Here is a 14,151-nt window from a genome sequence, read left to right as displayed (position 1 = left end):
TTGAACAAGCTATTTGTAAATAATTTCAGTGGGAAACCTAAAGTTTGTGAAAAAGTTAACAATTTTTTTTTTTTTTTTTTTTTGCATTTGGTGGTGAAATAGTGGCATGAAATATACCAAAATTGGGGCTAGATCAATACTTTGGGTATTGATAGGTAAATAAAAAACAAAGGCTTTCTGTTTTAATGTAGTGATGGCAAAAATGCAAAAAATGCTCTGGTCTTTTGGGGAAGTTTTTGTCTGAAATGCCCAGTCCTTAAAGGGTTAATATAAGTGTTTGGTATGCAAAACTGGGGAACGGGTAATAAAGGGATGATCTATATTTTTAAACCATAAACATTCTGGAGTGGACTGTCCCTTTAAACACTCTAGTGTCCTTTTCATTCTTCTCTCTAATTAGCCTCAGCAGAGAAAGAAACTTAGGTTACAAGATGGTGGTGCTAATTGTTTTATGAACACTACAATTTGCTGCTAAGCTTTATTCACCCCAATTTTGAGCTTTTTTTGCTACCTATATTTTAAAATCCTATTGTAATTGAAATTTTACTGAGTGACCCACGAATGAGGGGTCAAGGAGGTTTGTAGCTGCTGAGGGAGCTGAGATTGAGGGATTTGTAGAACCTCCCCCCCCCAATCCATATCTTTTACAGCTATCTAAGAGTCACCTAAAATGCTGGGTACTTGGTGCATGTTTGTGATTTAATCAGCATTTTAAATAAAGTTATTCTACGTACATCATATGATATAAAACGTGTACATGAGCATTTTATTGGTCTGTATATCAGGTTGTGTTAATATGAAGCCGGCAGTCATAGCGATGATTGAACGAGGAGAAGAACCATATGTCAGAGGTCATGAGCAGCCCCAGAAAACAAATCCTAAAAGAACCACAAAAGGTGAGTACTAAACTAAACCCTAAGGAGTAGGTTGTTTTCCAGTGAACAAGCAAAAATAGCAGCGTCATACGGAACATCGAGCGCAAGAATTAACCATGCCTTGTCCAAAAAAACAGATATAGGTTAATGTATAGGGGTCATCATGCAAGTCTCTGCTTATGATTCCATGTTGACCTGTTCTCATCATGAAACGGGATCACTGATCCAATATTGTTGTCGGCCATCCCCTTTACTGGAGGCCATGATCAGGGGTGGGTATAGTGAGCTGCACTGCCAAAGCTATGGGAGTGCCGGTGATGTCATCACAAATGTGCTTGGTGACATCACACAGGAGGTGGAACCAGGAAGTGACAGGCAGTCAAGGTAGCTGGATGTGGGGATATTCTTCAGATCCCTCAATCTTAAAGAATTAGAAAAGTCAACATAAAAAACTAATTTCTTAACATATACAACATTCCTATATGATAGAGTAATAAATGTGAGCTTAACTATTTCACAAAACCGAAGCATCTAAGACCGCTTAAAACATTATTTCTTATATGGCTGTGACGTCTAAATTGCCAGCCCATGAGAAACAGCTGTCCGACTAAAACGCCTATCCATTTGCAATAAATTAGGATAGATTTACTCCCACCAACGCGTGCGCAACTATTTTGGAGATTTCAAGCATGGGCACAGCAATACCTGAAGACTTTTGCTAGGTCTTCTGAAAACTGACAGGGAACTCCTGAGCTGAATGCACATGCGTTAGATTACAGCATACTAGAGCGCATGAGTGGCCTGTTGTGTTATACCTGGAACTGCAGAGAAAGGGAGAACTCAGGTTGCCCACCATGATTGGCTAATGCAAATTAGCCTCACGGTGGGTTTGGAAATCCACTCACTTTGGAGCCGTAATATCAAGCGAACAGTGAAACTAGCACAGCACAATGTATTTGATCATTTTTTTTTATTATAAGCAAAGCAACCCTGTACAATGCGATGAAGACATTTTTTTAGCTTACTATCCCTTTAACTCCTTTACTAGCCACAGACCTCCAATACCTCTTATTTGAAATAATTCCCTGCTCTTTCAAATGTTAGTGGTCTCAGAAAGCCACAAGTCCCCAAACATTATAAAACAATAAATTAAACCACAACACGTGGGGTTTTGCTGGGGAACGAGACTTGTATAGACACAGTAAAAAAAAACAAAAAAAACTTATGATTATGACCTAATAGAGTTTATTTTAAACAAGACAAGTCCCCGTCTTATATAAATATATGAATTGTCTCTGTATAGTATATATAGGTGATCGCTGTGTTAACCTTGAAAAGAAAAACTAAAAAAAAGGTGTTTAATTTCTGTACTACACATATGTGGGGCTCCTCTAGTTTATATTATAACCCCCTAAAGCCTGTAGGGACACCTATTTTATAATTGGCTACCCATGATAACAATGTAGTAAAGTGATCACTAGGCTTTTTTCAAGATTATTTACTAAAATCTTAGAGATATAAAACCCATTTTTTCTTCTTAAACAGTTAGTCTACAGCTGCATTAATTACTTTTGGGAATTCAGAACCTGGCCACCAGGAGGAGGCAAAGACACCCCAGCCAAAGGCTTAAATACCTCCCCCACTTTCCTCATCCCCCCCAGTCATTCTTTGCCTTTTGTCACAGGAGGTTGGCTGAGAAGTGTCTGAAGATTAAAGATAGTCTCTTATGGAGGGCAGTACTCTTCAAAATGGGACTGGAGTTTTAAGTAATTCTATCAGTCTCTCAGTGAGAGCATGAATGAAGGTTAGAGTCTGGAGATGCAGGGAGAGTCTTTCTGCGAAACCATCCCAACTCATATTAACAGCTCCTTAGCAATCAGCGTTGACGAGTTTCGCTGCCTGCATTGTTCACTCAAGTCCATTTCAGAAGCGAGGCTACTATCTGTCACACTTGAAGGGCCGTGTTCCTGTTCCACGGCGTAGATTCCGGTAAGATCATTTCATTTTAATTTGATGTGGGAATGTAATGTAAATGAAGAAGTCAGGGTCTCAGTGGGACTCCTTTATCTTATGGAATAGTGGGTTAATATCTCCTGAGGGGGGTTATTGAACAGGGGGGGACTTAATCATGTTTGTTATGTGATTCTGTCTGCTAATGTGTAGTGACGCTTGGGCTTGTGGCTATATCGGAACATAACAGCCTTTTTGTCAGGCTGCGTGTCCTTGTGGCCTTGGAGCTCTTTTCTCTAGCCTGCACGGTGTACCTTGTGACTAGGCGTGGTCACGTTCTAGTCTGGACTTCTTCCTGACCGCGTGGCAACGGAGATGATCTGTTTCCGTAGTTGTCTGGGTCATAGGAGGTGGTGAGTGCCAGCCATTGGTGGTGTAAGGTGCCGTTTTTATTTTTCTATCCATATTTTCTATCCAAGTTATGGAGGATTCTAATTATTTGGAGACCGATGTGTCTTATTCAGATTCTACTTTTTGCGAAGAGTATGAAATGGCCCGGGTAATCCATGCCCATCAGTTATGTTCCGTATGCTGCTTTTAGAGTGCACTTTTCTCCCAAAACAGGGAATTTAGAGTCCGCCGAGCCATCCGCCCCTGGGGACCCCATATTCCATGAGGTGCGTATCTTAGATCCTTCTTTGGCTATGCAAGCATGTGTCCTTACTGCTGTTACCCATTCTCCGGAAGGTGGCTTGTTTCCTCCAGAGGTTACGGCAGGGTTCCGCATGGCCATATCTATGGCGTTGGCGCTTTTACATCTGCCAGGGAGGGGGATGTTGATGAGATACTGTCCGTGTTCTGTTAACCAGGGCTCGTCAGGCGTTGTATTGTCTGGGTCAGATCAGCCCTCTGGGGAAGCGGTGTCCTCTGAGGCTTCGGGGGCCCAATCGTCGGGGTCATCAGTTGCCCCGATGGAGGTAAGTCTTGCTTTTCGTTATAGACAGGCGTGCCTTCGTGTCCTGCTGCGTCATGTTTTGACAGTGCTGCTGAATCCCAGTCCTGATGGGTTGAGTGGTTCTCGGTCTTCCGTTCCGGACGGCAAGCTGGGTTAGACATGGGGGGATGACGTTAATCTTCTTGTTGTCTCCAACTTACCTTTTTCTCTTAGGTATCTTATTCTAGTTCCGAGCTTCGGGAGAATAGGGTCTCTGATTGGCTGGTCCTATTAGTGTTCCCATTTTTCTTGGGCGTTCACCTGTGGGTGCTGCCCTAATTTTTCTTTTGATCCGGTCAGGATGTATTTTATTTCCTTTTATGAAGCTCATGTCTGTTATAGTTTTCCTGTTGGGAAAATTTTTTCTTTGGAATTTGATACTAGCGATTTTGTGGTCGCTTGGGCACTTCCGCGAAAGTTGCGTGTTAAGGTGTTAGTACATTGTTATGTCGATTCCCCACTGGGGTTTAGATTTTTCTGTGGCCTGGGTCAGTTCTGGAGGGCCCGATGTAGCAGGCTGGTCCTGGTCGGGTGCTGGTTTCTGTTCCTTAAGGTCTATGTCATCCATGTGGTGCCTGTGTAACTGGCTGACCTGGTTGGGTATTGTGTTGCTCACTCGGATGAGGAGTTTGTTATGCACTGGTGTCTCTTCAGTTCTATTAAATCTTTTTCCTTTGTCTGAAAGCTTTCCGTGGAGAGGTACAACCATGTTTTTTTTTTAAAGCTTTTTCAAGACTCTGATCCATGCAGGGCTAAGATATGGTTGAGGAGGCCTTTCGTTTCTAGACGTCAGGCTGGTTCTCTTTTTTTTTTTTTTTTTTTTTTCTTCTTTTCTTTGGGTGGGGCATCAGGTTTGTACACATTCCTCATTGTCCTATTCCTGATTGTTGGCGAGGTTCTGGAAGCAGATCCTACTAAGGTTTACCCTGGGGGTTCTGGAGGTTCTTTGACTTCGGAGCTAGAGTTCCCATTTGGACTGGGGGTTTAGATGACTCCTTAGACATCTGGGGTACCAGATGGGGGCGTTTTTTTATCTCCTCTATGGTATCTTTCTTTGTCTCCCTTTTTTGAGGCTTTGACGTCGGTACCTCTTCCTTAGTTGGACGAGGTGACTAAGGCTTCCTTTCCCCTTCTGGGGCTGGTTGGGTCATCTATTATTGAGGTTCGGGCATTTACGGCCTTTCTCTCCCTCCTTCTGTTTCTCGTCTGCTCCCATGTTTTTGGGGGTTCTAGAGAATGTGTTTGTCTCCATTTTTTCCTGGTGCTGCCCTTTCTTACGATGTCTCGGTTTGAGCTGTTGCTTCTGGGATGGTGATGCTCGTTCATCATTTAATCCTTGAACTGTAGGGGTTGCCGGGATGATCCTGAAGGATTGTTTGGAGAATATATTGTAGACTCTGTTGCAGATGACTGGGGGGTGTTGCCCCTCTAGTCTTTAGGAGTTATGCTCTCTGTCTCTGGGATGCTTAGTGAATGTCCAGTGTCCAAGGACTTTTGGATGTGGCTGTCTTTGCATCTCCTAGGGTTCAGGTTTCTCTGTATGAAGTATCCCTATGGTTCCTCAGGGGTTTCTAGCTGTTGGCTGGATCCGGTTTCCGGGTGTCCGGTTTTCTGGACTTGTTCTTATCCGGGACATCTGACCGGATCTCTTAAGTGGGATCCTGGGTGATTCAGTCCTCACGTTTCTGAGACATCCGCTTACTCCTTCAGGTGTTTTGTCTTTCTCTATTGGAGATTTGGCAATAGCTTGATGGTTGGTTTAGCTGCCTAGAAAGCGGGAGATTGCGGTTGCAATCTGTTATGGTTCTTGCACTTTAAATGTGTGCTCGATGGCTATTTGTTTTTCTTCTGGGCCGGCTGTTGCAACCTGATGGCTCCTCTACAGTCGGTGTTGACTCTGCAGTCTGTCTGCTGCCTTAGGGGAATTGGAGCATATCGCAGTATCCGCCTGCTGCCCCGGAGGTCTTCCTCTGTTCGGTGGGGTTCTCCTGTCTTGCGTGCAGGATGACATGAAGGGTTGCATCCTGGTATTGTGCCGTCACTGTCTTTTCAGTGTAGTCTCCCTTTTGCCGAGGAGTGTCCCTTCTTGTAGGGAAAGGAACTGGGTCTGGGTTCTGGAACCCGAGCTTGCCCTATGTCCTGTCTTAGTTTAGTCTACTCATTGGTACCGTTTAGTTCCTCTCCCCCTTTTATTTTTCCTTACTGAAGATCGGGGTGGTCCGGGGGATTGTTTATCCCTGCCTTCGGACATAGCCAGTCGACTTAGTGCTGGGTCCGTTTCCCCGAAGAGGGGGTCGGTGGTCTGTCTGCTCAGGGGAGCCTTGACCACGTATCTTACCTAGATCTTGTGATCTCTCATTAGGTGGGAAGTTTCACAGTGTTTCCATCCTCAGCAGGGAGCTTTTCTCTGCTGGTTTTGGATGCTCTTCGCCTTTCCTGTTCTCGCTTGGGAGGCAGTTGGTTTCTGCACTTCTTTGGTATGTTCCCTCTGTGGGAGTCCTGGTGCAGTTCCTAGTCTAGTTGGCTAGTGTTAGTGGCTGGTATGGTGCATTTTTTTTAAAAATTTTTGTTGTTGTTGGGGGGGGGGGGGGCGGTTCTCAGGGGTGGTTTTTTATCCCTTGGTCACTTTTTAATGAGTGCGGATTGCGCTCAGTGTGAGGGATGGGATCTATCTACCTTGTCACTCTAGGTGTCCATGATTCGGACGTTACATGGTCCCTTAGACTTCCATTCAGATGGGGGTAGTTCTTTTGGGTTTCTTTTTACCCTAGTTGTTGATCTTTGGATCTCTTGTTGGGCCTTCTTTCTTTCTTTCTTTCTTCTTTTTTTTTTCTTCTTCCCTGCGGGACTTGTCTCCTCGGGGGCTTTGTGCTCGGTGGAATCTAGGATTCTGAGTGGCCTCTAAGTTGGGCCTTACTGGTTTTCACTGATGGGCAGTTACTTGGTCCTTTCAGTTTTTTAGCCTTCTTTTTCCGGTGAAGCAGTTTTTTATTTATTTATTTTTTTTGTCTGGTGTTTGGGTAATTTCAGGCTGTGGTGCCCTCCGAATGGGCTGCCTTGTCTACCCGCCCTTTTTTGCATTCAGTGTCCTCTATATAGCTTGGGTATTGCTTTCCCAAAAGTAATGAATGCAGCTGTGCACTCTCCCTGTTTAAGAAGAGAAACTTAAATTATGCTTACCTGATAATTTTCTGTTCTTCTGACGGGGAGAGTCCACAGCTCCCTGCCCTCGTTTTCTATATTGGGGGGCCGTTTCTTCATTTTGTTTTCTTCTGGCACCATTTTCACCCTGATATTTCTCCTACTGTTCCTTGTTCCCTTGCCAGAATGACTGGGGGATGAGGGAAGTGGGGGAGGTATTTAAGCCTTTGGCTGGGGTGTCTGCCTCCTGCTGGTGGCCTGTGGTCTCTCCCCGTCAGAAGAAAAGAAAATTATCAGGTAAGCATAATTTTAATTTTTTATTTTATTTCATGATTCAGATAGAGTATGTAATTTTATTCAACTTTCCAATTTACTTCTGTTATCTAATTTCCTTTGTTCTTTTGGTATCCTTTCTTGAAAAGAATACCTAGGTATGTTCAGGAGCAGAAATGAGCTGCTGAGGCTGTAGGCCTCTTGTCAGTGACTTACTTGACGTGTTCAGCTAGCTTCCTGTAGTACATTGCTGCTTCTTCAGCAAAGGATCCCAAAAGAACAAAGCACAATTGATCATAAAAGTACAATATGCTCTATCTGAATCTTAAAACAACAAAAAATGTGGGTTTCATATCCCTTAAACAAATTAAAAATAAATAAATATATATATATTTATTATATACACATTTTCCCATGAAATATATAAATAGAATTTATATTCTGAATCTGCTGGGCTTGCTGAAAAAAAAATCCCATTATAAAATGTCTGTGGTTTAAAGTGATGGTGAAGTCTGATTGTTGACTTTATTCAAAATGATAATATGTAATAAATAAAATTAGTGTTTTTTTTAACTCTTATACAGTATTAGCAAGCAGCCACATATCCCTAGGTATCATCGCTGTCAGTCAAATCTCCTAGACGGCCTTTGTCTGTAATCCTTTTTTTATTTTATTAAAGTGCTGATTTACCCTTTTAACCAATCATCGTGGCCAGCGGTAGTGCACATGCATGTTGTTGCGCAATACATGTCGGTCATGTGATCCTCTATACTGACACCGGCATGATAGTGTAGTGTAAAAACTTAGCGAGACTATAATTATTTAGTGTTTTTATATTTTCTTTTAACTGGCTGACAGCAACCAATTCACCAAGTAAACATTGCATCTCGTGATCCTCTGTAATTATAGCGCATGCGCAGTGCAAATCACTCCAGAACGTGCATAACAATAACATTTGGATATATAGAGATGGTAGGACCGCTCGATGCAGTACAGAAAATTTAAGGGGCCGGAGAGAGCAAGTGCAAACACTTGTGCTGATACTAAAATATAAATTTAAAAAATACTACGAAAAATGTGTGGATATATTTATCTATATCTCTCTATATATCTCAGGATCCAGCACTCACAATCTTCCCAACCTCCAGGGTGCACTTCAATACAATACATACATTTCACATCAAGGAAGGCACTCGCCGTTTGCAATAAACCATTTAATCAACGGTAAACGTTTTTGGGGTCTCCCCCGTCCTCAGACCAATTAAAATATACACAAAACAGCTCACCATTTAACACCCAGACCCTCCACCGTGTAATGACGTTGTCGGACTCCACAGCGTCTGTGTCACGCAACTGCGCATGCGCGAACGGCCATACGAAGAGCCGTCCAGGACTACACTGAAAATGAATACAGTGACATATTCATCGATAAAACATACATTACCAGGGTTATGTGATCATCATATTAAGCAATCTAAACATTGCCTACTATCAATGCCCTCCTGACACCTAAAAGAAGCAGCATAAAAACATACACACCAGGCCTGCTGTAACACACGTATATACCCAGCATGATGAGTCAGATATCTTCTAATTTGTGTATCTAAGCCATATTTACTCCTAGGGGCAAATGTATACTACCTCACACTCAGTCATTTGATTGTTTGATATACCTAGTTCTAATGAAAACAATCACACTGCTCCCACCTCTTGTCCTACTAGTAGCTCTAACATTCATATAGAAAATGCTACTTCTATGAAGAAAAGTTTAAACCTAAATTGCTAACGAGCAGACTAAGTCTTTGATTGCCCACATACGCAAAGCATTATCCCCATAACCAAGTAATCCTTGACTATAATGGCTAGTAATATGCTCACCAGCGTTCACTCACTATTCTGCTAGTGGCCATACACACTCCAACAGCCACAATGCCCACTACCAAAAGCATTGGTAATCCAAATGGACATTGAGTCCCTTTGGATACATAGTATCCAAGTTGAAAATCCAGTGGGATTCTCTTTGTAGTAGGCGTTTGGCCCTGTCCCCTCCTCTGGTACAATATCAAAAAATATGTGTACAGAAATTGTCGGATGACAATAAACAAATATCTGTCACAATGGACTGAGAAACAATACTCTCCTTTTAATTTGACCGCTGCCTTCTTTCAGTTTCTCCCCAGGGACTGTGATAAACAATAGAAAAAGTGGAAAACTGATGGCGCTGGTCTCTGCAGGAAATTAATTTCTTCCTTAAATTGCATATGGTCAGCTTGTTAGGAGTGTCTCTCTCTGGTATTAGACGATAATGTTCCAGGGAGGATATCAATATAGCTGGGAGTAAAATGAAGACTCCATAAACAGTGTGTAAACCCAGTGATAACAAATTAAGTAATAAATTACTTCATCAGTAAAGTAAATCCGGCTTGTCACAGCAAAAGAAGAAAAATCTCCAATTACATGAAAGGTATGGAGACACGTCCGATACATATCAATCTTCATCTTGATGATTTGGTAGGGTCCCCTGGTAAATGTCAGTAGGTGTTTTCATCAGAGAGTTGTGTTAGAATCTCCTGCCTGTAATCTCAGCAGTCTTGAAGAACCAAGGCTCCACCTTTATCCGCCTCACGGATGACTAAATCCTTATTCTTCTGTAGATTTTTTTAGTGCCTGTCGCTCCCCTTTACTCAAATTGTTGCAAATCAGCTCTTTTTTGGTGCAAAGATCTTCAACCATATAATTTCTTGCCATTCTTGAGAATGTAGTGATACTAGTGTTACTGTTCTTTGGGTCAAATTTCCCTTTCTTTCGAAAGCCCATAGTGTCATCCTTAGAAATACCAAAGTGCTCCTTGAGTCTCAGAAGATATCTGACGACAGGCACTAAAAAAATCTACAAGAGAAAAATGGTTTGGTCATCCGTAAGAGCCTTGGGTCTTCAAGACTACTGTGATTACAGGCAGGAGATTCTAACACAACTCTGTGATAAAAACACCTACTGACATTTACCAGGGACCCTACCAAATCATTCAAGACGAAGATTGATATGTATCTGACGTCTCCATCAACAGGAAATTATCACTAAATCTTTGAAAGAATATCTGTTAGTGGATCATCCCATAGTACCTGTCATCTATACCCTACCCAAGGTGCATAAGAATCCTACAGCCCCCCCCCCCGATTGTGTCAGCACGGGGGTCTTTATTGCAACCCTTAGCGACATATAATTACCCATATGTGGGTCCTCCTGTCGACGCCGTCATGGAATTGTTGGATTTGTGCTGAAGATGTAACTTGTTACGGTACCAACAGGATACCAAGGGTTAACACCAGATGAACAATGTCCTGCATAGGGAATCAGCAATTCACAACCCAGCCAGTTTTCAGGTTTAAAACAGAATGTCATTTATTAAAGGCTAGATGCCTAGTATTTATACAGGTTTGACCCCAGATGGGGGGTTGAAAGACTGTTGTACATTAGATAAAAGGGGAAGATGCCCTTTGACATGATAGAATAGAATTACATTACTTAACACTTTAAACACAAGACACTCTTGGCTTTCCTTATCACTTAGGCGTCTGCTCTCTGAGAGTGATTAAACAATGGAATGCTTATCACTAACTTAATTATAGCTGATGCCAGCAAACTTGTATTTAGAAAATAAAGTTAACGCTTTCAGTCCTGACCGAAGGGTCTGTCACATAGCTCCCCCCTTGTGGAACACTCCGGCAGACCCGGCTTGACCCTTTGGCGGGTCAACCTGGGGATGACCGGACTAGGAGGTGGTAGGCATGTCAGTTTGCCAGGACAATCCATCTGTATTCCCGTTATGAGAGAGAATTCCTGTCCATACAAACAAGGGTTCAACTTCCTCAGTGCCCAGACTAGGGCTAAACAGTCCTTCAAAATCCCATCAGCTTCTTTACGAGTTTTCTGTACCTGCTCTTTATAGGTATCCACAATCCCTTCATACTGACATAGGGTGCCCTTGAATTGCTGCACCTCACTATGAGCCAGCGTCAGCTTCTCCTCCAGTGTCACTAAGTTTGTCTTTAATGTTTCATGTTCCACTCTCAAGCTGGTGTTTTCTGCAGTCTGTCGGTGCAGCTTGTCTAGCAGAGATTCACGTTCTAAACGTGCTTTTTCCTCTGCACTCCTCTTCTCTCCTGCTAGCACTGTTACATGATTATTTAACGTGACCATTTCATCCTCTACGTGACTCTTCTCCTTCATCAGCGCATTGTAACGGGACTTCCACGTATCAATAGCGGATAGAGATTTACTGAGCTCAGCGTCCTGGGGCTTAGCAGCAGGTGGGTCAGTCTCTGCTGCACAAATCTGGGCACGGGTAGTCACAGGGTTAACATCAGCGGGACCCATAGGAGCGTAGGCAGAAACAAGGGGGGCCAAGTTATTTCCAAGGAGAACATCAGCAGGTAAGTCCTTCTTGACCCCCCACATTCACAGGTCTAGCGCCCACTCCCCAATCCAAATGTACCCTGGCAACAGGTAGGCGGAACACAGTGCCCCCTGCTACCCTCACAGCCACAGTGTCTCCAGTGTGCTGTTTCTCAGACACCAAGTTCTTTCGAAGCAAGGTCATGGTAGCACCAGTATCCCGTAGACCACTGACCTCCTTCCCATTCACTTTAACCAGTTGCCGGTTATTCTGGTGGGCAGCTTGCACGGGGTCTGCTTCATGTAGGCTGCCCCAGCATTCTTGCGCCTCTACGTAGCGGGCCGCAGGCTGAGGATTACGTGGGATTCCGCCGGCGGGTCTTCTCCAGGACTGTGCTTGGTTCGCTGCGTTTAGGGGACACTCTGGTCTTTTGTGCCCTAGTTGCTTACATCCAAAGCACCGAATAGGTTGTGAGTAGCCCCGTGAATTGAACCGGGCTCTCTGAGGGTAGTTCGTGGCCGGAGGCCGTGTGGTATAGCGGTGCGCCAGGGGGTTGGTAACTGGCAGCTGCTGGGGTGACTGGGGGTCTGTACTCCACTCTAGCAGTGTCCAGTTTGCGGGCATCCGTATACTCATCTGCCAAGCGAGCCGCTTCATGCAGGGTGGAGGGTTTACGGTCCCGAACCCACTCTCGAACTCCTGCGGGTAACTTGTCGAAGCAATGTTCCAACAGGAATAGCTGCAGCACCTCTTCCCCAGATACGGCTTGGCACCCCGCTATCCAGTGAGCTGCTGTGCGGTGCACCCTACATGCCCACTCAAGGTAGGAATCTCCAGCTACTTTAACAGTGTCTCTGAACCGCCTCCGGTATGCCTCCGGTGTAACCGCATACCTGGAGAGCAGAGCCTCTTTTACAGTATTATAATCCCCGACTTCCTCATCTGGAATGGCCCGAAAAGCCTCACTGGCCCGGCCGGATAATTTTCCGGATAATATCGTGACCCAGTCCTCTGCGGGTACCTTGTGTAGTGCACATTGCCTCTCAAAATCCGCAAGGTACCCATCAATCTCTCCTTCTGTTTCCAGGAAGTTTTTAAAAGCTGCAAAATTTACTTTTCCCTTTTCCACTCGGGTTGCTGTGACTTGGGCTGCTGCAGCGCCGCTTTGGCGAAGTAGGTTGGCCTCCACAGCTGCCATGACCCGGTCGATAATTTCCGCAGATGGGTTGGGGCCATAATGTGCCAGTCTTATTTTAACCGCCCGATCAAAGCTTGCTTCTTCAGGGGTTCTGTCTGTTATGCTGGGCCCATTGGTTCCTTCTGTCCCTGGTACTCTTTCCATCTTAGTCAGTATTGTAATAATCCCCCTCTTCCTGAGGTTACTGGCTTACTGGCTTGTGTAGTTGCTCTTCTGGGCGATAAGGTTCATTCCGTCGCTTGCCACCAATTGTTACGGTACCAACAGGATACCAAGGGTTAACACCAGATGAACAATGTCCTGCATAGGGAATCAGCAATTCACAACCCAGCCAGTTTTCAGGTTTAAAACAGAATGTCATTTATTAAAGGCTAGATGCCTAGTATTTATACAGGTTTGACCCCAGATGGGGGGTTGAAAGACTGTTGTACATTAGATAAAAGGGGAAGATGCCCTTTGACATGATAGAATAGAATTACATTACTTAACACTTTAAACACAAGACACTCTTGGCTTTCCTTATCACTTAGGCGTCTGCTCTCTGAGAGTGATTAAACAATGGAATGCTTATCACTAACTTAATTATAGCTGATGCCAGCAAACTTGTATTTAGAAAATAAAGTTAACGCTTTCAGTCCTGACCGAAGGGTCTGTCACATAACTATTTCAAGTTTGAAAAGAATTTCTTCTTACAAATATCAGGAACTGCGATGGGGTCGAATGTATCCCCATCCTACGCAAATCTTTTTATGGCACAGTTTGAAACGGAAGAAACCGATGCCTTCAGGGATACTAGAGTGAAACCCTACAGGAGATATATAGACTATTTGCTAGTCATATGGGGGGGCACCACGGAAGAACTTGGAGCCTGGTTTACAGTTCTGAATAGTGTTAACCCTCAGGTGCGCTTCAAGATGACTTGTAGTACTGTAAGCATTGATTTTCTGGATCTTAGAATCTACAAAGATGGCATGCAATTATGTACAACCTTGTTCCAGAAAGAAACGGACAGAAACTCGTTACTGGATGTTACAAGTTGCCACCCTCCAAGTTTAAAGAAGGCCTTGCCCAAGTCGCAATTTAAGCGAGTGGTGCGGAACAACACGGATGAGCGAAACAAGGAACAACAATTGGTGGCCATGCAGAGTAAATTTGAGGAGCGTGGCTATGGCTCTGCGCAGTTGGGGCAAATATGGACTGATTCATTATCCATGACCCAGGAACAGGCATTGACTAAGGTGGACAAGGAAATAATGAGCCAGAGAATGATTTTCAAGACGGTATTCTCCCCTGAGAAGTTGGAATTTTCAAAAACCCTGAGAGA

General features: G+C 43.8%; 1 protein-coding gene and 1 non-coding gene across 3 annotated transcripts in view; both read left to right on the top strand.

Moving 5' to 3' along the window:
* The window catches only part of LOC128667207 (zinc finger protein 517), a 64,491-nt gene that overhangs the window by 16,237 nt on the left and 34,103 nt on the right, over positions 1 to 14,151 (top strand). For both annotated transcript variants that reach the window (XM_053722143.1, XM_053722142.1), the window contains exon 4: positions 786 to 896. In XM_053722143.1, the coding sequence (XP_053578118.1) occupies positions 786 to 896 (111 nt within the window). The remainder of the gene's footprint in view (positions 1 to 785; positions 897 to 14,151) is intronic.
* Positions 4,454 to 4,573, top strand: LOC128637104 (U5 spliceosomal RNA). The gene has a single exon (XR_008398970.1). It is a non-coding gene; the product is annotated as a U5 spliceosomal RNA (small nuclear RNA).

Source organism: Bombina bombina, chromosome 7 (assembly GCF_027579735.1).
Source record: "Bombina bombina isolate aBomBom1 chromosome 7, aBomBom1.pri, whole genome shotgun sequence".
Classification (NCBI taxonomy): domain Eukaryota; kingdom Metazoa; phylum Chordata; class Amphibia; order Anura; family Bombinatoridae; genus Bombina; species Bombina bombina.
The sequence above is the reverse complement of the archived record's forward strand: the minus strand, read 5'-3'. Positions and strand labels throughout refer to the sequence as shown.